The sequence below is a fragment of the Peromyscus californicus genome, unplaced genomic scaffold (genome assembly GCF_007827085.1).
Source record: "Peromyscus californicus insignis strain IS unplaced genomic scaffold, ASM782708v3 Scaffold_4__1_contigs__length_199733344, whole genome shotgun sequence".
NCBI lineage: Eukaryota > Metazoa > Chordata > Mammalia > Rodentia > Cricetidae > Peromyscus > Peromyscus californicus.
This window is the reverse complement of record NW_026294562.1, coordinates 40,519,224-40,545,368: the sequence shown is the minus strand read 5'-3', so window position 1 is coordinate 40,545,368 and position 26,145 is coordinate 40,519,224. Positions and strand designations below refer to the sequence as shown.

General features: G+C 42.0%; 1 protein-coding gene and 1 pseudogene across 5 annotated transcripts in view; both read left to right on the top strand.

Moving 5' to 3' along the window:
• The window catches only part of Cemip2 (cell migration inducing hyaluronidase 2), an 83,244-nt gene extending 57,451 nt beyond the window's left edge, over positions 1-25,793 (top strand). For 3 of the 5 annotated variants that reach the window (XM_052762973.1, XM_052762971.1, XM_052762972.1), the window contains 7 exons: positions 3,949-4,157; positions 9,793-9,975; positions 12,306-12,525; positions 15,200-15,298; positions 20,144-20,298; positions 23,242-23,345; positions 23,718-25,793. In XM_052762973.1, coding sequence (XP_052618933.1) covers positions 3,949-4,157; positions 9,793-9,975; positions 12,306-12,525; positions 15,200-15,298; positions 20,144-20,298; positions 23,242-23,345; positions 23,718-23,911 — 1,164 coding nt within the window. In that variant the 3' untranslated portion in view covers positions 23,912-25,793. The other 2 variants (XR_008223174.1, XM_052762974.1) reach the window with 2 other exon arrangements.
• LOC128125511 (eukaryotic initiation factor 4A-I-like) lies at positions 4,165-7,411 on the top strand (annotated as a pseudogene).
• Positions 25,794-26,145: the final 352 nt, after the last annotated feature.

Genomic DNA, 26,145 nt, shown 5'->3' with positions numbered 1-26,145 from the left:
CTCCCCCAAAGCAGTTAAATCAGAGAAGTGAGTCAGGAGGGCAGGGGAGGTCAATGCACTTAGTCAGATATAGTTGGGATAGCTTGGACAAGAGAAGCCATGTTCTCCAATCTTCCTGGCTGTGTCTCCACTTCCTGTGGGCTGAGACTGTAGGCAAGTACCATAATAGGTAGGTAGGTCTGATGTTTCTTGACTTGTAGTTTTTCTTAGTACATTCCGGATATGTCCTTTGCTTTCAGGGTCCTTTTCTCTGTGAAATCCAACTTTGAGACAGAATGTCAGTGAGTCACTGAGAAAGTATAAAGTTCCAAGGAAAGAAATGAGGTTTGGCAATAAAAAGATAAGAAGGAATCCAGGAAAATCTTAATGGTATTATGATAGTCTGTAGAGACATGAGAGGGATAGCACAGACAAAAGGGAAATACTTCTTTGAAACCATTAAGCTGGGGTGTATTTTAACAGATGAGAGGCTTATTTGCCAAGTATGCATAGTTAAGAGCACAGACTCTGAAGTCAGGCTGACTGGAATTGAACCCTGGATTTTGTTATTTGCTGAAATGAGAGGAGGGTATGTTAAAAGGTATTCTTTGGCCATGCAGAATTCCTTTGAACCTTTTAATAAGAATACCTTTTAATGAGGAGAATGGCAGGATGGGAACACATTTAGCATGTGGTCTGGCTGGTTGAAGAGCCAGCTGCCATTTGAAGAGCAGGGTTGTAAGTCACAAGGCTGGTTTTAACTGTGAGATTTGGGATGATGGAAGATCTTACAGAGCTGAAGCATCAGTTACCCAGAAATTTGGAGGAAGAGGACCGAATCCTTAGCCCCATGTTTAGGACAGTAAAAGTGTGGGATTTAGTAATAGATTGCTAGGTTAGGCATGGTGGTTCATAGCTGTGATTCCAGCATTCAGGGGGCTAATGAAGATAGATCTCTACTTCATGGTTAGCTTAGGCTACATAGTATGAATGTGTCTCAAAAAAAAAAAACAAAAAACAGGAGATAAAGGAATAAGAAAGGGGCTGGTTTGAGCATAAAGGACGCTCTAAGTCACACTAGACTGAAGGCCAATACCAGATGCCTGCCTTTGTTGTGTGTAGTTATTTTTTTTCCCTGTCACTGACCTTGGCTTCGCAGCCTGCTAAACACAAGTGCATGCATTTGTGGGTTCTTACACGGTGCTTCCCCCAGTACCCCAAGTTTGATGTGGTTTTCATCCTCTTAGCCTTCTGTAGTTGGCCTAGAATGCCTTAGAGCAGAATTCTTCATTACTCTTCCGACTTTGAAATGGCTGTAAAAGAATGTTACTCTTAAATTAAAAAAAAAAGTCTAGATTGTTCTCTGTAGAGCAGTAAAGGGCGTCAGAGGGATGATGAAGACTGGACAGCATTTCCTGTAACTCCTTTGTTGTGGGAATTTTTCATTCCTTTCAACAGATGGGGGACAAAAAGGTGATAGAGCACCAAGTCCTTCGGAGGGGATGAGGAATGGATGGAGAGTTAGTCACAGCATAATAAAAAAGAAAAGATGTGATCCCCATCTTTCATTTTGTTCTTATTCAGACTTGCCCGGATCCACATTAAATGTCCCCATCAATGTTTAGACTCTATGGATACTCAAAAATTAAAACCAAAAGAAAAATGAGGAGCCTTTACTCTTTTTGTAGCTGCAGTCGCGCGCAAGCGTGCACGTACATGTCAGACTGACTGAAAATGGAGAATGCTCACTAATGAAGATGTTGTGTCTGTAAAGTATGTAGTATATAGTTATATAGCTCATAATTTTTCTAAGTTCCAGTTTTTAACTAAATACTGTATATTCTTATTCATCAACCATTTGGCCCTTTGGATTTGAAATGCTATTTCAGATACGAACCTAATCATTCCACCTTAGGAAGCAGAGTAGTCATTTTATTTCTATTTTAGCTGAAGGAAGGCTTGAGTCATAATGCTTCCCAGGAGATTCTAAGAATGGGAGAACCACGGGTCAGAAATTCTTTCCTGAAGATTTGAAATTTAGGCAGAAGCCCAAATCTGTGGCTGTTTGCTTTCACTTAGAAGTAATACAGTGTGCATTTTTTGACATGGGATGTCAAGACAGAATTGTTGCTTGTTTTTGTTTGTTTGATTGTTTTTTTTGTTGTTGTTGTTGTTTTTTAGAGACAGAGTCTCTCTGTGTAGTCCTGGCTATCCTGAAACTCGTTCTGTATACTGGCCTCGAACTCAGAGATTTTCCGGCCTCTGCCTCCTGAGTGCCAGGATTAAGGACATGTGCCCCCACACCTGGCTTTTCTGAATTGCTATTCTTTAGTTGCTTGTAAATATTTTGAGGTGGAATTTCCATCTGCTCCTGATGGGCCTGAAGGATGAAGCACTCAGAAAAAACAGTGCTAATGTTGGGAGCCCACAGTTATGCACACTACCTCAGATTGTCCTTTGGCAGAAGGCAGAAGGTGTATCTGTCCGTCTGTTTCTCTCTCAAGTACATGCTAAATATGAATACACTTAGGCTAATAAATCATGTATGCCATGTCTGTACTATATATATATATATTTTTTTGGGGTTTTTTTTTTTTTTTTTTTTTTTTTTTTTTTTTTTTTCGAGACAGGGTTTCTCTGTGTAGCTTTGTGCCTTTCCAGGAACTCGCTTTGTAGACCAGGCTGGCCTCGAACTCACAGAGATCCGCCTGCCTCTGCCTCCCGAGTGCTGGGATTAAAGGTGTGCACCACCACTGCCCGGTCTGAATATATATATTTAAAGACCGGGGAATAACACAGTAAAGTAGTACATGCTTGTGATCCCAATGCTGTGAAGACAGAAGCAGGTGGATCCCAGGGACTTGCTGACCAGCAGCCTAACCCTAACTGATGAGGCCCATGCCAGTAAGAGGTCCTGTCCTAGAGAACAAGGTGGATAGTGGCTGAGAAGGAATGACCCCTGAGGGCATCCTTTGGCCTTCACAATCTCATGCACACATGTGCCCACACACTCGCACACATGCAAGAGTTCACAACTGTGTGCACATGAACACACACACACACACACACACACACACACACACCCCAAAAATGTGTTTAAAGGAAGATAATCACTAGTCATATGTTTCCTGCTTCTATTTTGAATCTTTGAGTGGTGTCAGCACAGGGTTAAGGTTCTCAGCAGGAGTGAGTGTTGAGAAGATACTCCAAGTTCATAAAGTGGAGTAGCCGATATGAACAAAGTCATAGAAGTCTAGTGCTTGTGGGTAAAATGTCAGGAGTCTGCGTATGGTTTTATTCTCCTGGAGAATGTGTTGCTGGATATTGATTTATTTTAGGAAATTGCTCTGAGGTGTGTCCTTCGGAGGATGCCTTGGCAGAAGGCTTCAGTTTGGCCTGGAACGTGGCTCAAATGCTACTGGAAAAAATTCAGGACCTTCCAGTTTATCTAAGCTTAACGTTTTTCCAGATGGTGTAGAGAGCTTTTTAGCTTTTATTTTTGAATGGGTGAAAAATGACTTCTTGGGCAAGTGGAGGTCTTTAGCCAGAGCTTTCTGATATGAATTTTCCACCCCATGGATCAGGGAGGGAGTCTTGGATTTGCCTGGAGGCATATCAGTTTTCCCGTGTTTGCTGATTTGTTTTGGATTGGTGTTCTTCAGATGGAGTGGTTTCTGTGGCAAGCTGTGTAAGCCACAGACGTTCTCCATTCTGATGAATCAGCTGGCCTGTGGTGGTGGAATTGATGATGGTCTTGGCTGGCAGCACAGGGGTCTGGTTTTAACCATGTCTACCTTAAGCAGGCTGCATCGTAAGCATGGTTTAGGCCACTTGGCCACTGCTTATTTGGTCTGGCACTTACCACAGAATCTCTTTTCAAAGTACAGACCTTTGACGTGGACTGGGTAAGTTCTTGGAGCTGTTTCATCTTTTATTCACTTCCCCTCAATTCTTAACTTTCTCTTAAAGGTGTATGTTCAGACATGGAACACTCCGAATCTTAGCATGATCATCACACGAGATGAATACCCATCCCACCCAATGGTGCTTCGGGGTATCAACCAGAGGGCCATTTCCCCACAGTACCAGCCTGTCGTCATGCTGGAGAAGGGGTACACCATCCACTGGAATGGTCCGGCGCCACGTACCACTTTCTTGTACCTCGTGAACTTCAACAAGTAATGTTTCTATTTCTGTCTTTGCAAACAGTTGAGCAGGTAGTCACAGCAGAGAAAAGAATGACATAACATGAAGGCGTCGCATGCACTTTACTCTTGTGCAGAAGCAGTCTAGGCTGTGTGGCTGAAGTATGATTGTGTAAACTGATTATACGGATCAGTTTGGTTTTTTAAATCATTTCTTTTTCTCTGTTATCAGGTGTTGTGTACAGAAAAGCTACCCTTCAGTGGGATCTGTTTTGCTTTGTTTTTGTTATCTGAGGTAGTTGGGATTAAATCCAGGACCTCAAGTACGTTAGCAAGAGCTCTACTCAAAGCCGTATCATCTACTCAAAGGATTGGTTTTAATACCATCTGCTGAGTATTGCAGTTTCCTAAAGCTGGCCCCAGTTTTATGTGGTTTTCTGAGTAAGCATGTGGAAAATTAAATTAAGAGGCTGGCTTGCTTTCTTCTTTCTTTCTTTCACTCTCCTGCACCGCACCCCCGCCCCCGCCCCCCACCCCAGTGGGGAAGAGGAATGACACAACCTTGCTGTGTCAACACTGGCCTTGAAATTGTGACAATCCTCCTGCCTCAGCTTTCTAAGTGCTAGGATTATGGGATGAATCACAGGAGCTGACAAAATGGAAGGAATTTTGAGCCCGAGCGTAGACTGGACAAAAGAAAGTGACATGATTAGTTGGTAATGGCTTCCAGGACAAGAGGAGGGAATGTTGGGGAATGAATAACAGGCATTTCCCACTCCTGCCTTGATGTATCGTTCTGTCCTGTCTCATGTCACTTTAAGTGCAATAATAATAACCTCTGAGTCCCCGCAATGCATTGATGGTGCAGTAAGAAAAGAAATCAAAGCACTTTTCCTTCCAGGAGGTTTACCAAGCCCAGATCGGGATACTCCACTTCTCTTTCTTCATGCCTCCTCTCTGTAATCTGCCCATGGTATGAGTCTGAATCTGCCTGCCTGCCTGAATGCCCTTTGTCTGTCCCTGTCTCTGAGTGTGCATGTCTGTCCTTAACAAAGGGCTTCACTCTATTTATTGAACAGCACAGAAAGCCTCACATGGGGAAGGAATGGGGGGCACTTTAGAGAAATCTTGGAGTTTCACAAGGAATGAGGCTTTACTGACTCACTGAGCCCCACTGTCCCAGATAACAAATAGTACTGTAAGCATCAGTGTAGACAGTCTTACCAGCCTGTATCCATGTGGCTTCCAGCGTCTAGGGTGGATATTTGTTTTCTAAGGTTGCTTTCAACCTATTTACTATTTTCAGCATTTATTACCATGACATACCCTGGGTCAGGAACATGGGAGAGTACTTAACTTAAAATTACAACTTAGTTTGTAAAAAGTTGATTACATAGGAAATCAAGGCCAGTAAGGTTGATTGGTACATTGTCTCTTAAAGGCAGGCTAATCAGGCAGGCTGAGTCTTAAGTTATAAGTAGCCTCAAGGAGTATTCTTAACTTGGCTGTGAGGTCCAGCAAAAGTTCCAGTCACACTAAGGATCATGTCTGTGAGTCAGGATTCTTCATCCAGAGATAATGGCTCTGGTAGGATGGAGTCCACAGGCATCATCAAGAGTAACTGGAATGAGGTTTGATGACATGAATCTGTCACAATACCTCCTCTGCAGTATTTATGCCTCTGGTTTTGAGATGGCCTCTGCTAGCTAGCAGGGAACCATTCTTCTTGTGTCAAGGGGGTTATGATATGATTGCTCAATCCCACTCTGGGACTGGGAAAACAGCTATGTTCGCCATATCAATTCTTCAGCACATTAAATTACATCTAAAGGCCACTCATAAATTGGCTCAGCAGCTATAAAGCATAGTTATGGCACTAGGAGACTGCATGGGTGCCTCTTGTCTTGCCTGGTTGGGGAGCACCAATGTATATGCTTAGATGCAGAAGCTGTAGATGGAAGCTTCCTAATATCATTGTGAGTGCTCCTGGCCAGGTGTTTGATATGTTTAACCAGAGATTCCTATCCCCCAAATACATCAAGATGTGTGCACTGTATAAGGCAGATGAAATGTTAAGCCATGGGTTTGAGGACCATATCTATGATATATTCCAAAAGTTCAACAGTACCAGGTAGTTTTGTTGTCGGCTGCAATGCCTTCTGATGTCCTTGAGGTCACCAAGAAGTTCACATTCAGATTCTTGTGAAGAAGCAAAAATTGACCCTGGAGGGTATCCGCCAATATACCTCAGTGTGGAACAAGAGGAGTGGAAGCTTGACGCACTGACTTGTACGATACACTGAGTGTCACCCAGGCAGTAATCTTTACCAATACCAGAAGGAAGGTGTCGATAGGCTCAATGAGAAGATGCATGCCCGCGATTTCACTCTTTCTGCCATGTGTAGAGATATGAGATATGACCATGAGGGAGTTCCAGTCTGGTTCTAGAAGAGTATTAATTACCACTGATGTGCTGTCCAGAAGCTATCAATTATGACTGTCCCACCAATAGGGCAAACTACATCCACAGAATTGGTGGTGGTAGTCAGTTTGACCATAAGGGTGTGACTTTTAACATGGTGACAACAGAAGACAAGAAGACTCTTTAAGACATTGAGACTTTCTACAATACTTCCATTGAAAAGATGCCCCCCGCCACTGCCAGTGTTGTGGACTTCATTTGAAGGGCTGTCCTGCTACCTGGCCCTAACCAGGGTTCAGTCCTGGAGGAGTGAATAACAGCTGGAATGGGGAAGGAAGGGAACCAAGGGATGAACATCCTATTTTGTTTTTCTCTCTTTAAATAAATACTACTTTTAGAGGGAAAAAAAATCCAATCTCTTTGACTCTTAGAATGTAAGAGAGATTTTCCTAACAATGTCTCGCCACAGTGTCTCAACTAACCAGTTGTCTGTCCTCACAATGTCACATTTCATCCAAGGCCGCAATCTCTCACTAATTTATTCATTACGTATGTCAGTTGGTATAAAGATGAATGAGCTCACATTAGAGAGGTGGGAAAAATATCAAGTAAATAGATGTCTGTTTCCTCCTCTTCTTCAGCATCTTTCAAGCCTTCTTTAGTGGATGCAGGATGGGGATACTAATTCTGCACCCTGCCTAGGGGAGCAGAGCCAGGACACAGAGAAGTAGTGAGATTCTATAACTTGTCAGTCTTGCTCGGAAGCCCAGAGTTGAGAAAGGGCCTGCTCTGCTCAGAATGGTAGATTTGGTGAGTAGGAATGTAGGGGATGTCACAGAAAGGATAGAAGTTTAAACTAGAAAGGAGGGCGAGCAGTAGTCTTTGGGGAGCTGGTTTTTTTTTTTTTTTTTTTTTTTTTTTTTAGGAAACCTTGCAAATATTAAACTCCATAGATGTTCACAATCTTGTATAAAATGACATGATATTTGCACACAATCCACACATACACATCTCCTGTATTTTTTGATCATCTGTAGACTGTTTTCAATGTTAAAGCATTATAAGAAGTTGTTGCACTATATTGTTTAAGGAACAATGGCAAGGGAAAAGTTTATATTTTCGGAACAATTATAGTGGTTTGGTTTGGTTTGTTTTTCTACATATTTTCAATTTGCAGTTGGTTAGTTGAATCTGATTATGTGGAAGCCACATTGTGTTGTGGCCAAACTCTTGGGATTCCATGCAGTTGCTCAAACCTGTACCTGAAAATTGATTAGCTTGTTTATCCTATTAGTCATGAAGCCTTGAATTGTTGGCTTTGCTTAATAAGCAGTTGAGATAAACAGAGGACGGGGAGTTTGGGTATAAGTAGCTCACTTCCAAGGCTGAGTGGTCATGATGATGGATGCCCTTGGTGTGAGATTGGTGGGTGCTACAAATGAACCATCATTTTCTTCTCTAACATTGCTCTTTACCTGTGTCCTTCTGATACTGCCAAGCCCCAGTGCCCAATTCATTTCCTACGCTGATCCTTCTTCCCTTTCCATCCCATGGCCAGCAAACTCTCATTTCTGGCTCCTTAATGCCATTCACATATTTCCAGTCCAGCCTCCATAGTTTATGGTTGAATTTAGGCCCCCAACATCTTTGTCCAGATCCTTGCAGCAGCCCCCTGCTCAGTCTCACCTTCAGTCTTGAGTTCACATTGTGTTCCTGGTAAGAGTTCTTCAGGTCCAGCCTCCGATTGCCAGTGAGTTGGAAAGAAGCCAATGAGAAAAGAATAGAAGGGAGGGTGGGGAGGGATGCCAAAGAGAATCAGTGTTCTGGAAAGTTATATGGAGTTGGATCATGGGTTCAAGGTGAGATATTCCAGTGAAATGATGGACAGGTTCTGTAAAGGACAAAGTAAACTTTTCATTCGATTCTGGACAAGTAAGACTCTTAGAGGGAAAAAAGAGTGAGCCTAGAAATTTCAAAAATCAACATGAGCTTGAAATAGTCATTTTTTCCTTGCCTAATTAGCTTAAAGTTCATAAAAATTACATGATGGGCAGAGGCAAGAGGAAGAGATGAATAATTTTTCTGAGTTTAGTGTAATTACAGAGAGGTCAGAGCACTATTTCTGAAAATAACACTTTAAAACTTTAAATACTACACTTATTAAACATAATAAGGAAAATACAGACAAACTGAAAAGAAAATTGAGGTAATCCTTAATCCTAACTAAAGCAAGGCACATCAACATTATGGTCCCCTTGCCCTTCAGCCTCAGGTTTTTCGGAACTATGGATGGATTGTAGCTCTTTAAATAATTATGAACATTAAGGATTTCTACCCCCCTCTGCTGTTATTAACTATACCTCATTGGAACAGTGTTAAATTCTCGCTATCTAATAAGGCTCTTTAGAATGATATAGAAAGGTTATAGCGAGGACAGTGGCGGTGGAGCCTTGTGAATGTAATTAATGAACTGAACTGTTGAAAATGTTTAAAATGGTAAATTTTAGGGCGTATTTATCTTGTCACAATAAAAATGTCACAAAAGAAAATACCAAAAAGAAAATATTTTAATTTTTTTAGAGAAATAATTTTATATCTAAGAATGTTCAGGAAGACCATTATAGTAGTTTGGTGGTATGGACAAAGGACATGTACCTTCATTTCTCTCAACTGAAAAATCACTTACACTACTGTTTTAAAAGATAGAGCTGGGCGGTGGTGGCGTACGCCTTTAATCCCAACCCTCGGGAGGCAGAGGCAGGTGGTTCTCTGTGAGTTTGAGGCCAGCCTGGGCTACAGAGTGAGTTCCAGGAAAGGTGCAAAGCTACACAGAGAAACCCTGTCTCAAAATACCAAAAAAAAAAAAAAAAAAGATAGATATATTTGTGGCCAGATATTCTCTCAAATGATTTTATTAGCTGGTAAATCCATTGTCAGGAGATTGGTGGTTTCACGTTGTGTGCCCATACCCAACTTGAACATCTGTTTGAAGAATGTTATCTAACTTTAATTCATGAATAAATTCCAACTTCTCTTGAAACCAAGTTTTGGTTTTTTATATTTTTTTGGTAGATCTTATTTCTGTTGTATATGTATTGATTCAAGATATTTGGGAACTAATTGAGTGTGTCAGGCTCAGGACTCAAAAGAAAGAGAGAAATCACGCTTTGAAGTTCCATATGCTGCAGCATTCAGAAAGATATTAGCTTAAGTGTGAATGTTTTGTTTTCCTGTCTTTCCTTTAAGGGATGACTGGATCCGCGTTGGCCTCTGTTACCCATCCAACACAAGCTTTCAGGTTACCTTCGGCTTTCTGCAGAGGCAGAATGGCTCTTTATCCAGAATTGAAGACTATGAGCCTGCGCAGTCGATGGAAGAGCTACAGAGGAAGCCATCGGAGAGGAAATTCTATTTCGACTCTGGCACGGGGTAATTCACGAAGCAGTGACTGAAAACTAATGCCTTTTTTCTTTAAGGATGAAATTGCTGCTTCTCTTAGCATAACTAAGAAGGGATGGGATGTAACGGCTCTTTAGCAGAGCAGCTGGCGTGGGCACTTGTGCATGTCACTATTAGGGGTTAGGAGCACAGCTCAGATGACTCATAATTATAGTTGGCAGTAGGACTCAAGATATTTGCTGTTTACTTATTAAGGCAACTTAGGGGAAGAGATTATCATTGTCAAGAGCCATCAGTAGGCCCAATTGAAAACAAAAGTAATTTGTTCTTCCGCAACAATTCTGTAATAGTTATTTGTATAAGATACTGTTTATATTTCACTGAAAACCCATTTTCCCCTTCTAACTTAAGGTTATTTCTCGAGCTGACCATGAGTTTTTAAACCTCACTGTGTAACCATGGCATATTTGCTTCCGACTTTCTCTAGGCTGCGTCTTTCCACTTTTTAATTCTTATCCTGCTCTCCTGGGGTCCTGGTGGCTTTGTCTGCTTTTGTCCTGTTACAGTCTCTCAGCCTGTGGGTTATGGTAGGCTTGATCTCCTCTTCTCTCCAGCAAGTAGCATGCTCCTTCCAACTCTGTCCTTAAGCTGACCGTCTACTGGCTAGGGATACAGATACCCGTGGAGATAGGCTTCATCTCTGCAGGAAATTCGGTCACTGAAGCAAGTTATTAGAGAACGAAAAGCTTAAATGTTGTAAGTCTGACAGCGGTGTAGTTAATGTGCCTTAGGGGGTAACTAACAGGTTAGCCGAGAGTACAGTGACATCCTGCAAGGGTTCCAGCTAACTAGTCCTTGAGCAGTTGGGGGAGATACAAACAGCTGGGTGAGGAGTCTCCGGTAGAAGAAACAGCACACAGATGCATGGAGGCATGGACTAACATTGGCATGGCATGTTTGGGAAAGACAAAAAGTTCAGTGGGAAGAAGGGAGCAGAGTTGCTTGGGGGAAGGAAGTTGGGGCTCATTTGTTAATTATCTGGTTAACCTCTGTTTACGAAGCAACTCATTTGCCCTCTAGTACTCCCAGCAGCCAGTGTGGTAAGCTTGAGAGTCTCCAAATTTCAATCTCTAATTAAATACAAATAGTCCAACTGGATTTTATTGACAACAGAATTTCCACATTCTTTGTTGAAAATTCAACTAAGTTGAAAATTCACAAAAATAAAAGGAATGACCATATTTGTAAGTACATTCCAGTGGCCACAAATTAGTGATTATGCGTGTCAAAGATGGGACATTATTTTTTGGTTTGGTTATTTAAAAAAAAAATCCAGCTTTTGAAGATTTATTTCTTTTTAATTTTATTCATTTTGACAATTTAAATTATATACTAAAAGGCTCTTGCCAATTTAGGCCCCTGTTTTTTTTTTTAAGTATTTGTACTAAAATTATTAGATGTTGGGACAGTCACCAATTTTCTTACCTTTTTTGGAGGGTAAGAGGGTCTCATTATAAACTCTGGCTGGCCTGGAACTCTCTGTATAGACCTGGCTGGCTTTGAACTCACAGAGATCCATCTACCTGTCCTGCCTCCCGAGTGCTAGAGTTAAAGGCATGTACCACCATGTTTGGCTCTTACCTTTTAAAAACAATTATTATAATGTTTTTATTTATTCTTTGAGAATTTTGTACAATCTATTTTGATTGTATGCTTACCTTTCAATTGTTTTGGAAACACTAAGTTTTCAGATAATGCTGCAGCATTTCTTAGACATCAGATTTCCCCTTCATCTTGGTAGGGAGACTATAATTTGGAACTGATGAAACTGTCCTTCAGCCTGGTGTTGGCCCAGTTGAGAAGGATGGACCCCAGGCCCATGTGCTCTTGGAAGGCGTCGCAAGGCTTTGATTATCTTGACCTTAGTTATACAAGCCACAGTCACTACTATGTTTTATTATCCCTGTTTTCACAACAGTTTATGAGCAGCAACAACAAAAGGAATAGTTGACATTAATGTTCCATTTCTAAACTCAATATAAATATAGTTTTCAAGGAGTTTTCGAAGCCAGCTAAATTCCTTCCTCTCAGATGACCCCTTGAACTAATTTAAACCAGCAATCAACTTTGATGTCTTTCAGGACAACTGAATCTAAATATCACAATGCTCCCTAAGGTAGTGACCGGCAACACTAGGGGATAAGGAAGGAAGTGAGACATTTTATTAGCTTTGCAATTTATTTTTCTTTTAAGGAAATGTTTCTTTATTGGAGAAATATCCCCTTGGCCATGAATCAAGTTAAGAAATTTTGTGCTTCTGAGAGGAACTAACATCAGTTGGCTTGGTTTTTATTTTACAGGTTATTGTTTCTGTATCTCAGAGCCCATAGCCACAGAGATGGTCACAGTTACTGTTCATCTCAGGGATGCGAAAGAGTCAAAATTCAGGCAGCAACAGACTCCAAAGACATCAGTAACTGCATGGCCAAAGCGTACCCACAGTATTACAAAAAGCCCTCGGCAGTCAAGCGCATGCCAGCCATGCTCACGGGACTCTGTCAAGGCTGCGGCACCCACCAGGTAAGCAAGGAAGAGGAGGGGGCCTTTGGAGGGAAATTTTCTTGTCTTGGCAGTAAGATCACTTGGCTTTGAAACATAGAGCGTGCAACTTTATTAATTCATGCTGATACATGAATTTTGGTCTAGTCTAGAATATGTTGTTCATAAGAAGCAAAATAGTCCCCATTTATAGCAAATGTGTCTTTTTTCTTGATAGGTTAATTAATGTTGATTAAGAATTTTAAAATTGTTTACTAGGTTTAGGATTCTGTTCCAATATTACTATTGGGTTTATATGTCTAAAAGTGTTATAAAGTTGTTTTATTTATGTATGTACGTGTTCAATGTTTTTTGAGACATAGTCTCATCAATTGAAGGATATCTTTGAATTTACTATATAGCTTAGAATGACCTTGAACTTCTGATCATGCTGACTACCTTTTGAGTCCTGGAATTAGAGATGCGTGCCACCATGCCCCATAATTCTTTGTTTTATTAGTAGTATAAAATGATGATGTGGGGGACAAGGGAAGGGGTACAGAGTGGATGATGATGGGGGACAAGGGACATCATCATCCACTCTCCACCCCTTCCCTTGTCCCCCCCCCATCATCTACTCTGTACCGCTTCCCTTGTCCCCTATCATCCACTCTGTACCCCTTCCCTTGTCCCCCCATCATCCACTCTGTACCCCTTCCCTTGTCTTCCATCATCATCCACTCTGTACCCCCTAACCTTGTTACTTTGTCTTGTTTTTTGAGCCTGAGTCTCTGTAGCCCAAGCTGACTTTGAAATGTAGGTCCTTCTGCCTAAGCCACCACACCCAGTTGGCAGTTTTTTAATGGCAATTCACTATCACCACCTCACTCATATTCGTTAACGATCTCTGCTTTCCCATTCAAGTAAAACAGAAAGCCAACCACAAACCCCAGACTCCATGTGCATGAAGAGTACTTGCATGTGGGTATATATTTTTAAATAGGGGTTCTTGCCTGGCTCATGTAAATTTTTTCTTTTCCATATTTTTCCAAAATGTAGGGCCTAGAACATTCTAAATACATATACTCAACCAGAATAATACTCTACCACTGAGATTCCAAGTCCCATGCAATATTTTCACTTTTAATGAATATGGAGGAGACATTGAGTGCTCTAGCTCAGTGTTCAGAATGTCCTTCATTACTAAATAAACCTGATAACTTTTCAAAATGACTTGATCATCACTGGTGTCCCAGGCTTCCTCTCCTACCTTTAGCATTCTTAGTTGCTATGCCATATACATCTGGAAGAATTCATTTAAAAATATTGATGCCAGGTGTGGTGATATATGCCTCAAATCTTGAGTACTTGAGTCAAGACGATTTCAAGTTTGAGGCCAGCCTGGTCTACAGTAGAGAAAATCCATCTCACAAATTAAAAAGGAAGGAAGAAACAGCACTGCTGTTTGGTTGTGCAGCTGCAAAGCGTTTCAAGTGTTTGGGAGCATCGTGGTTCCTTGGAAGTTTGAGAAGTGTTTGTATTGTGTCATAGAGCCAAACACATGTGTATTAGAAATAATCAGATTCACTCAGCTCTGCCCCAAACTAAGACTCAAAAGAAATACTCAGCTTCCAAATGTTGCTTGGTATAACGATGATGATTCTTGCGTGAAATTGTTGATGGTGATTTATGAGGACTGTATGCTGTTCATGCCTGGGGATTGGAAATGAGGCACATTGGTCAGGGGAGGTGGACTTTAGGGACCGAGAGTAAAGTGGAGCAGTGAAAGAGAAAGGAGAAGGTGGAGTGGACAGCATCAGAGAAAGCAGAGTCAGGGAAGAACGGGAAGTAGGTGCCTGTGGGAAGTGGAGGGCTGCCCTGACTCCCTGGGGCGACAGGACAGAGGGAAATGGGGGCCTGAATGTATTGACTGGCTCTGTTTATGGACCCTAGCACTTTGCAGACAGTGGAGAGGGCTGAGACCTGGCCCTGTTCAGGACACTAGAAGTTGGTAAAAGTATAGCCGTTCTTACGTTAGAGACTTTCCTTGGTCCTAGATTGATGAACCCCAGTTCAGGATAATTAATCTGAAAAAGATCTTTTAAAAAGATGTGTCCCAGGGACAGAGAGATGGCTCAGCTGTTAAGAGCACTTGCTGCTCTTGCAGAAGACAGGAGTTTGGTTCCTAGTACTGATATAGGGTGGCTCAGTTCACGTTGATCTTTTACTCCAGCTCCAGGGGATCTGATGCCTGCTCCAAGCCTCCATGGACACCTGTACACACATGCATACTCACACAAACACACACACACTAACTTAAATACATAAAAATAAAAAAGAAATCATTTTGAAAAAGATGTGTGCCTGTTTTTTCATGAAATGTTTACAAAGATTTACATTTAGCACATATTACTGAGTTAATTTTATTGACTCGATTGTATGTGGGAATGCATGCTAAGCATGTGATGTACCACTGAGCTAGACCCCCAGCCCTTGTTGATTTCATTAACAAGATTACAATTCTTTGAAATTGTGGTTGTTCCAGAAACCAAGAAGCATAAACTTCCTGTATTACATGTATGAGATAGAATTACAGGTCATGAAGTGGGTGTAAAAAGTTCAGATAAAGAAATAGCCACTTGGGATAGTTGTGTTTTGAGGGACCTATGGGATGTGGATACAGTTGCCTTCAAAGATGCAATGTGTTCTTGTCTAGATGGTGTTTAGCAGTGACCCTCACAAGAGCTACCTCCCTGTACGATTCCAGTCACCCGGTAAAGCAGAAACTCAGCGTGGAGAGCCATCTGTTATTTCTGTGAGTACAGTCTGGTGTTGCCTCAGTCTTTAGGAGCTGCTGTAACAAAATGCCATAGACTAAGTAGCTGAGAAGCAAAAGAACTTCCTGCTCACAGTTTTACAGCTGGGAAGTCCAAGATGGAGGCAGTAGTAAAGTACTGTGGGGAAGGCCAGTTTCCTGGCTCATAGATAGCACCTCCTCTCTGTGCCTGTCTCTCCAGCTTGGCTCCTAAGCCTCATTCATAAGGGTTTCCCCCTCATTCCTCAAAGACTCTGCCTCCTAATACCATCACTTTGGGGATCAGAATCTCAGACTATGAATTTTAGGAGCACAGATAATGACCCACAGCATCACTTCCTGGCCAAGTGCAGACCACCGCATGTCTGAACTGCTGTGGCTTCTTGCTTTGATCTTTAATCCCAGTGATATACATTATTTCTAGGACCAATCATGGGTTTGTCATCCCATTTGATTTACTGGTGGCAGGAATGCAGCTGAGGTGTAAATGCCTCTGAAACGGTTGTGTTTTAAAGTTATTTTTTCAAGCGGATTATTTATTGATTACTCTTAGGCCAGTGGTTGTCAAACTGTGGGTAGTGACCCTTTTGGGGTCACATATCAGATATTTATATTATAATTCATAATAGTAGCAAAATTACAGTTATGAAGAAGCAACAAAATAATTTTATGGTTGGGGGTCACCACAACATGAGGAACTGTATTAAAGGGTCGCAGCATTAGGAAGATTGAGAACCACTGTCTTAGGCCAATGTTAAAAATTTGCTTAGATTATTCTTCATTCACCATTACACAGGAAAGGCATCTTTAGTTAGATTAATTCTCATGCTCATTAAATATGGAGAAACCCATGTTTAATCTTGTTTTGTGAATTAAAATAAATTCCCAGGTTGTTTAAGATATGGGAAATGATGGCTTCTAAATTCCTTTGGCCTTTTCTTTGAAGGCCACCCATCTCTTTTAAGGACAGTAGTGAAGAAAACAAAGAGACAGGGTGTCATCTCTTCTGAGGGCATCAGTGGAGCAGATGCGAGTCACAGGGTCAGCACTAGAATTTGGGCTTATGGCCCAGTTAGGAACTAGGACTCAAGTGCAGTCTGTCTGAAGTCAGGTGGTCTGGGGCTCTCTGTAAGGAGATCTGTGCTAGTAGGTGTCCAGCATCCCTCTCACAGTCTCTTGTGGTCTCTGCAGGAATTCATTTTGCTAACGTGATGAGTTAAGATCATCACAAATCCAAGTGTGTGGGGACAAAATTAGGTTTACACCTGCCCTGTTTTTTTTAAGGCAATAAGAGACACGTAGCATGAAATTTGCCATCTTACCTGCTCTTATGCCGGTTATATGATGTATATTCATCTTGGGCTGCTGTCACCCCCACTGAGCTCTGATTCCCAGTGTTTCTCACAAACAGTTGGCACATTTATCCCCAGAACTTTCACATTATGACCCACTTCCGAGGCCTCAGCATGATGGTAGCCGCTTCTGAAAGCTGCTTTCCCCCTCTGTGTGGTTGTTTTTACAGGGGGTGGTGCTTTTTGCAAGCACAATTTGAGTTTCTGAGAATCATTATGGAATTTCTTATGTGACATAAAATTTAAATATTCTGATATTAGTGAGTAGTGGATTGTGTCCTTTTTTTTTTTGCACGTAAGATTTACAGTGGGTAGAAAAGATGGCTCAGTGGATTAATACAATTGCCACGAAGCCTAACTACCTGAGTTCAGTCCCTGGGACCCCACATAGTAGAAGGAATAAATTGACTCCTGTAAATTGTTCTCTGACCTCCAACACTTGTCCCATAGTACACACACCCCCACCCATAAATAAAATGTAATTAAAAGAGAAAAGATTATGTCAGGAATATGCAGAACTATTTCCTGAGTTAGAGAGACTTAAACATAGCTAAACAAATAGTTTTGAGTTCTCAGGAGCTAAGTCATGGGTTAGAAATATTTTTTCAGGAAGGACAGGTGTAGCGCAGAGAACCTGTCGAGCTCTTATGAACTGTCAGTGTGGCATGATTTACTCTTAACAGACAGAAGCAATGGCTGCTTAGTGTGGAGTTTTTTTGTTTCATTTTCTATTTTTTCATTGAGAGATTAATATTTAATAATTCCAGAACCCTGGCTTTCCTCTTGTTATTTTAGATTTTATTTCATTCTCCCTCTCTCTCTCTCTCTCTCTCTCTCTCTCTCTCTCTCTCTCTCTCTCTCTCTCTCTCTCTTGAGCTAAGATTTTTATAAGTAGCCCAGGCTGGCCTGGCACTTAGGATCCTCTCCCTCAACATCCTGAGTGTTGAGATTACAGGCATGTGCCTTCATGTCCCGCTTGGTATTTCTCTTTCTTGACAAGATCACAGAGCATGATGTAGGGAAGGTTTTTGTGAAAGTGTCGTGACATTGTCAACAGTAGGGAGAGGAAGGTCAGTATTGCCACCGGAGGCCTTAGGGACCGACTCTCAGCAGATCTGGATCCTTGACTGCCATACAAAATAATTACAGGACAAGAAGCCAAAATTAATGAATTTATTAAGTAGAGTGTTTGAGTTAGTTTTTGTGGCTGTGAAGAGACCATGACCAAAGCAACTTATAGAAGAATTTATTGAGACTTAACAGTTTCAGAGGGTGAGTCCATGACCATATGACATGGCAGCAGGTAGGCAGGCATGGCACTGGAGAGGTAGCTGAGAGCTCACATTGTAAGACAGTAGCCAAAAGGCAGAGAGAGGGAAGGAGAGAGAGAGAGAGAGAGAGAGAGAGAGAGAGAGAGAGAGAGAGAGAGAGAAAGCTAACTGGTAATGGCATGGGCTTTTAAAACCTCAAGCCCAACCCCCAGTGACACACCTCCTTCAACAAGACCCTGTCTCCTAATCCTCACCAAAGAATTCTGCCAAATGGGGGGCAAGCATCCAAGGCCATTCTCATTTAAACTACCTCAGAGGCAGGGGAGAATCTATGCCTTAAATGTAAGCTGAGCACAGGCAGGCAGGAGAGCGAGGGTGTGCGCGCAGTGGAGGGCAGAGGAACAGACTGAAAAGAAGGCACACACTCCAAGACGTGTAGGCTTCTGAGGAGAGCTGGGCTTAATTTTTTTTTCAGCTCTGAGGCTTTCTAACTTATATTGCTCAAGAAACTTCATCTACAGCAGTGTTCAAAGATTAAACATAAAAATGGAAGGAAACATACAAGATGGCATTCTTATTCTTTCTGTAAATGAACCTGTAAGGGAGTTTTGTGAGATGTGTTTTTGGGGTTTAGGGTTGGTAGGATGCTAACATGGTACAGCTCACAGTCACACACATTCTGACCCTACATGGCTTCACTTCTTAATGGTATCTTTAGGAAGACATGTTCTATCTTAGTGGGCAGTTTTGATTCATCAGTTGTCTTGCAGTGTCTTGACTCAGCCAGGTTCCAGGATGAGGGCTCCTTTCTCTTCCCATGTTTCCTCTGTCCCCTCGTTCTATTTTGCTTCAATACCTCACAGCTTAAGTGTTCGTAAAAGTCCCACTTTGCTATTTTGATGTCAGAGGAGGAGAGCTGTATTTGGAGGAGAAAGGAGGCACTCGGCAGCTTTGGTATTCCAGACCTAGATGCTGAAGGGTTGTGTCCTGGGTACCAGCATCTGAGCTCTGACTTCCAGACCCTTCACCTCAGTGACATCACAACTGTTTATGGCTGAGGTTGGAACATTTCAGAGTCACCTGTGAGGCTGAATGGGGCCTGCCCCATCTTGCTTAGAGTATGTTATGTGGCCAGCAATGATTCCTCAGGGCAGCAATGATTCCCCAGGTCAGACTCTAGCAGGACATCCTAACCTTTTCCCATTCATAGCCTTCTTTTTGCAGAGGAATTTTTGTAAAAACTTGGGCATATAACAACACAAATCAAACACTAAAAGAAATGTATTTCAAAACAATTCTTTGATCTGCACATAATCTTGCTAACTATTGTCAAAGATTAAAGTGAATTTGAATAGTGAGATGGGTGGATTTGTTCATTTTCACAAAAAGAATGAAATTTTGGCTGCATTTCTGATACTTTCAGATATAGAATATCTTCAGTGTTTTTTTGGAGTTCATCCATATTTTGATGTTATAGTCATCAATGCTGAGAATGCCATCTCACATAAATACATAGTACAAAATGGCAAAAGGATCTTTAGGGACATTTTAGAAATTGTTGGGAATTCTGTCCTAATCCCAGGCCAAATTTTATTTGATGATTTGAAAAATTTTTTTAATGAGACACAAGTCAGCACCTCAAACAAAGTTTTAAAATCAAACATTCTAACACAGTCCAATCCAAAGATACAGCAAGTTGATGCTTATACACAGGAATGATGGCAGGAAAAATTGAAGACTTTTGTTTATTTTTTCTACCTGAGCAGAAAACTTTGTGCATTTTACATACTGCAGGTGGTGGGATGCAGTGTCCTTGACTCAACTAAGGTGTTTGAAACAGCATTTGCTGGGACTATGTAAGTGAGAGCACACACAGTGTAAAATAAAGTATACATGTTGTGTGTTCAGAACACAGGATGCTACATGACTGAACACAGATAGAAATACTCCAGATGCATTTTGTGTTTTATATTTTAATGGATTTTTGGTTTTTGTGCATCCAGAAACCTTCCAATCGTGGGACTCTACATGGAGATTATGACCTACAGTTGAAGAAGCTAAAATCTGGAGGAATATGGGTAGAATTTTAGACATTTCAGGGAAACAGTAGACCAAACATAATGTATTTTGAATCCTGGGCTTAGAAGGAGCTAGAGAAAATTCAAGCATCCTAGGGATTTTCTGAAATGAGATGACAGCATGAGATATTTTTGCATTCTCAGGTCAATGGAACAGACTTTACCTTCCGGAGTGCGGGTGTTCTCCTCCTTGTTGTGGATGCCTGCAGTGTTCCCTTCCGGTTGATGGAAAAGAAGATGTTCCTTCCTGCAGATGTCAGCCACATGGAAGAGTATTTAAAGGCTAGCATCCCTCCAAGGTAGGTCAAGCTTGCCCTGCACCAGAGAAAAGCTGTCTTAAGATGTGACTCCTCGTTACGATGCCTGCTTCTGAGCTCTGTTCACTCCATGAGCATTTCAGGCTCTGTGAGGTATTTTTTTCTTCAGTGGCCATTGGTCCCATTGATGGACTCTCACATGGCTTTGTACAGTGACTGGGATTCAGGAAGTCGTTGCCCAGGTCACGTGGTATCTGGAAAAGAGTAACTTAATTTTTAAGAGGTTGTGGGTCCCAGCTCTCTTTTAAGAGCAGGGTCTGGCTTTTGTTGTTGTTGTTCATCTCTGAAAAAAAGAGGCACTGGAGAATTTTTTTTTTTCTGGATTGACCAGACTGTGTGTGAGGACAAGGAGATGAATCCAATATCCTCACTGCTCTGTGGTAGACTTTAAGTGCAGCCATTTACAGAAAGAGCATAAGTTTCCTGTGGAGTGAGGCTAGCCTGGCTTTCCAGTCATTTCCATTGATCTGATGATATATGTTGTGGTAGCCTGAAAAACTGGCTCCCAATAAGTCCCATAAAGTCTTTAGGATATTTTGGCCTAACATTTGTGTACATATGTTCATACTGTTTGCGGGGGTGGGGGATGGTGTGTGTGGAGGAGGTAGTCTTCCCTCAGTAGCCAGAGAAGTTTGGTTTTAGTTCCCGCTGCAAATACCAAAATCTTCCGATGCCTGTCCTCTTATTTAAGATGGTGTAATATTTGCATATGACCTTCATAGTCCTTCTGTACACTTTAAATCCTCTGAATAATGGCAGGACCCATGTAAACGCCATGTAAATACTTGTTCTGTTGTATTGGTTAGGGAACAGTGATAGGGAAGAAGTGTGTTTGTATCCGGTACACATGTAGGTTTGCCCCCCAACCCGTCATTATGTTTCCTTTGTATATGACAGGAATGTAGACCCGTGCATGCCAAGGTGCCCACGCATGCCAAGGTGCCCATGCATGCTAAGGTGCCCACGCATGCTAAGGTGCACATATAGAGATCAGCGAATGTCTTGCAGTTCTTCATCTTTCCACCGTGTGGGTTCTGGGAATCAACTCAGGTTATCAGGCTTGCACAACAAGTACCTGTACCCACTGCCACCTGGGTGGTGCTTTTTCCCAAGTAACTTTGATGAATGTCTTACTGAAATAATGTATGCAGAACCTGTGGATAAGAGGATCAGCTATAGAGCTATCTTATTGTTCAGGATAATTTTAGAGGATTCTTTTCTGAGGTTTCAGGATTTCAAGACTTTTCTCAGTGTTTAAAAACCCATATACTTACTTTTCCTCAAACAACCCAGGACATAAGTCTCACCAAATGAAAAAACATAGATTTGCAAGTACCCTACACACTGAAGATTTAAAAACCACCACCTAAGGAGAGACTTTTAGGCTGAGCTATTTCTCCAGCTGGCTGTTGGTTATATTACTGTGTTTAGTTTGCAGAAGCTTATGCATTGGACCCTAGGATTGCTACGTGTGTATGTTACATTTTAATACAATGTCGAGAAGTTATAGGGCAAGGGCCAGAAGTAGTGGTAATCTTGCATTCTAGAAGCAGAGACGGGAAGATCACCATAAGGTTGATGCCAGCCTGGTCTACTTAGCAAGATCCAGCTAGCCAGGGCTTCAGAATGAAGTTACTTTACTGTGCAACCGACAGTGACTTTTTGAGAGCTTGTTGGTGGACTGCGCGCGTGCGTGCGTGCGTGCGTCTGGTAAGGATCTCTCCAGACTGGCCTGATAATTCTATCCTGTTGAAGTTCAGATGTGCAGGACTTCTGTGGCCAGTCCTCTGCAGTAATGCTGAATCCAGTCATCACTGCTTTAGGAAGAATACAACCAAGAGCCTACACCATAGTTCAGTCTTAAGCACTTGTCGAAGCCCAAATTAAGAAAATATCTGCATTGCTAAAGGAGTTACAGCTAGAGTTTAAAGGAGGGATTCTTTTTCTGAATGGAAATTAATATAAGACGCCCCTAACTAAATTAAATTAATAAGTAGCATACTTTCTATATGTGGGAGCAAACAGCTTACTTTCCTATTGTGCTTGGCAGCTGGTATTGTAGTCCACTTTGAAGAGTGGTAAGCTTTTTTTTATTTTAAGAAATTTAAAGAGCTTGTTGGTCAGGTACAAAATAAACCACGAAGCCATAGCAACCTATACCAGGAGGAAAAACAGGGATCCACAAACAGCTCTGAGTACTGTTGAAGATGACACTTTTTTTTTTTAATTTTTACTATTTTATGTGTATGTGTGTGCCTGGTGCCTGCAGAGACCAGAAGAGGGCATCAGATCTGTTAGAACCGGAGTTGCGGGTGGTTGTGCGCGTTCATGTAGGTGCTGGGAATCATACCCCAGTCCTCTGGTGGAACAGCAACTGCTCTTGACCGCTGAACCACCTCAGCAGCCCCAAAGATGGCAGTTAAAACAAGCAAACAAACAAAAACACTCTTTCAAACCATCGAGAACAGCTTGTGTCTGTACTTGTTTCTTGCTGTTATTTGTAGCACTGGCGAGTGACTCTAGGGCCTCCCCGTGCCAGACCAACACTGCACCAACGATCTGCACTCCCAACTCTTACCTTTCCGTTCTAAGGTTGTTTACCCATTCGTAATAAAGAGGTAATGACACACAGCGTAATAGAGCACCTGAGAGAAACCCAAATCACCCTCTCTGAATCGACCAATCCTGGAAAGACACACCTTTCTGTTTCCCTGTATTACTATCCCCTCCTAAGAACATGAGAAGTTCCCTTTGCAGCAGGGAGTTGGGACTTGTGTCATCGGGGATGAAAAGCGGCTGGACTGTTCTCCTTTCTAAATTTGCTTTTATCTCAGACTCCTCTACTGCTCTCAGTCCAGACGGAGTCTCAGTAAATCCATGCTGAATGGCTGCCATCGGTTCTGATTTTCTGACTTTGACCCACAGGTCAATCGTTCTGTTGAGCACAAGAGGAGAACTAAAGCAGATGAATATCTCGGATTCATTAGTACTTCTGGGATTGGTCAAGCCAGCACATCTTTATAGCAAAGGTTTGTATTTGCAGTATCCTATGATGTTCTTATGATGCATGTGGCAGTGAAAATACTTTCATGGTGCTGTTTATGTGCTAGCCTGTTTTCATGAGCTCTCCCCAGAGTGAGCGTCATTGAAATAATTTCTTCATAAAGGACTGTGTCAGAGGTAGTGTGTTGGGATATGGTCTGTCATTTGGGTGGCAAGAATCTGTTGCTGACGTAAGGAAGTGCAGGTGTTTTATCAATACGTGTGTGTGTGTGTGTGTGTGTCTGTGTGTCTGTGTGTCTGTGTGTGTCTTTGTCTTACTCAGCTCTGACTCACCTCCCTCATTATCTTGCTGGAACCGGTAGCTCTACACTTCAACTTTTCTCTCTTTCTTTTTATAGGCAGTGTTGTATTTTTGGGATTCAGCGGAAACTTTAAACCATCATGGACTAAGCTGTTCACCAGTCCTGCTGAGCAGGGCCTCGGGGTGCTCGAGCAGTACCTCCCTTTGCAGGTGGAAGACTATGGGTGCTCCAGGACCAGTGTCCACAGAAGAGACCTCGAGCTGTTACAGCAGGCTTCAAAAGCGCGCTAGAGACTGGCTGTTATTTAAGTGCTGGGAAAGAAAAAAAAAAATGTGAACTAACTTATTTAATTTATGGCATTTTAAGATGACACTGTTAACCCAACGGAACCATTTTCCTGTTTGATACAAAAGGGAGAGAGAAGAACTCAAAGCAATCGCCCGCGTGCCAGCTCGTGCACCCTGGCATTGCGCCGCCCATGTTAAGAACCCTTTGTCTTCCTGAGGCTGCTGAGTTTGGAGAGCAGTTCTCTCGTCCTTCACATCGATAAGCCAATCAGCAGGGCTTTCCTCTTTGTGTAGCGGGGTGCGGGGAGAGCTTCCACGCGGCTGCTGTAGCTAGCGCCTTGATACTTGAAGTCTAATGCTTATTGTGCAGTCGACACCAGTGGCTGACCTGTTGAGTGATGCCTGGGGCTCCTTTCTGGACAGCCTGTGAAGGTTTTATCTGATGCCAGATACGTTTTAAGTGGCAACTCAGGCCCAGCACATGCCCTTCTTGCCTGGACATGTACTCTTTTTATTGACTTGTATATTGATTACTTTTAAGGGTTCACCTTTCAAAGAGGGAACCATGTTGGGACAAAAGGGCTTTTGAAATCTTTTTGATCTGTAACCATTGAGAAAAACAAAAACAAAAACAAAACAAAACAAAAAAAAACCCCATGACTTGCACCCAGATCTGAAGTTGGTGGACCTTCTGCAGCTTTAATCCTTATCCTGTCTTGACTGTGTATTTGTATTTAAAATGCAGAGCTGAACTGACTTTTCTTTAAAAGAAGCAAGCCACTTCCCAAACTGTAAACGTCTGTCATTTTAACTTGCAAAAGGGAGCTGGGCATGGTGACGCATGCCTTTACTCCAATTCCCAGAAGCCGGCGGATCTCTTGACTTCTAGGACAGCCTGGTCTACATAGAGTTCCAGGACAGCCAGGGCTACGCAGAGAAACCCTGTCTAAAACAAAAAAACCAACCTCCCCTCCCCCCCAAAAAAATTAGCTTGCAAAAAGAAACCTGTCCTTGGTTTTGATCTTGTACTGGTGTTTTATTGTTTTGGTGTGTGGATATTTTTTATATTGTCTCTGCTCATCATCCTTCCAGAAAATCCCAGAGAGCTTACTGCTTCTCCATAAATATTGTATCCAAGGGGAAGAAGGAGGAGGCACCTTTTTAGGTCAGAGTCATGGAGACGATATGAACCTCTTTGTAGCCTTAAAAAGAAGAGTCTCTCTTAGTGAATGTAGTTGTCAAACACAAGAAGGATGCCATGATGCCCAGTGCCCCTGCTACTGGGCTTTTCTCCAGCCTGTGGGGACAAATGGCAGAGGAGGCTGGCCTTGCAGACAGGAGGAAGATGCATCAGAATGCTGCTGGGCGGCATGCAGGTGGGCGGATGACTAGCCAGGCATGTCCGGGCTGACCTTAGCAATGAATACAGACAAGCCCATCTTCCTGTGTGAAGGCCGAGGCTGATGCCGTACTGTGTCTCTGTGACTTGTGTTTCTTTACAGAACATGCTACCTCAAAGTGCTGTGACAAACCATGCCGACTGTAAGTGCTCACAGGAAGGGCACGTGTCTTAATCAAAGTCTGGTTATTTCTTTGTTTGGGGTTTTTCAGATGTGGGGTTTTTTTTTTCTTCTTTTTTTGTACAGTAAGATCTTACCTATTAAGTATATTACTGGGTAATGGTTCCTGAAGGTGATTGAATTGTGTGTGGGGATGTGTGTGTTTGTATATTATGACTTAAATATATTTGATGTGTGCTTTTTTAGAGTTCAAGTTTTTAAAAAAATATTTGGAGAAGGTATGCAAGTTTCAAGGCACTCAGTTTTTCTGATTTATGTACTAATAATTAGGGCCTAAGTTAAGTAAATAAAAATGTGTGCATGTATTTTGTGTATGTGTGTTTGTGAATCTCTGCAGTTGTTCAGATCTCAGATTCCAGCTTTAAAGAAGTTATTGGGAGAAATAAAGGATGACCATCTATACAGATTTGCAAGACTGAGTTAAAAGGTCAGGGAACAAGTTTTACCATGAAGAGGAGCCCAGACTTGGCTGTGTGTTGAAATCACCTGGAGAGCCTTAGAAAATACACAGGCCTGGACCCCACTGGCTTACTCCCAGATGGGAGTTAATGAGTTAATTGATTTTAGGTGTAGCTGGGGCATGTAAGATGTTTTTATTTTGATTTTTTTTTTTTAAGCTCCCTGGTCATTCTAACATGCAGCCATGTTGGAAATACT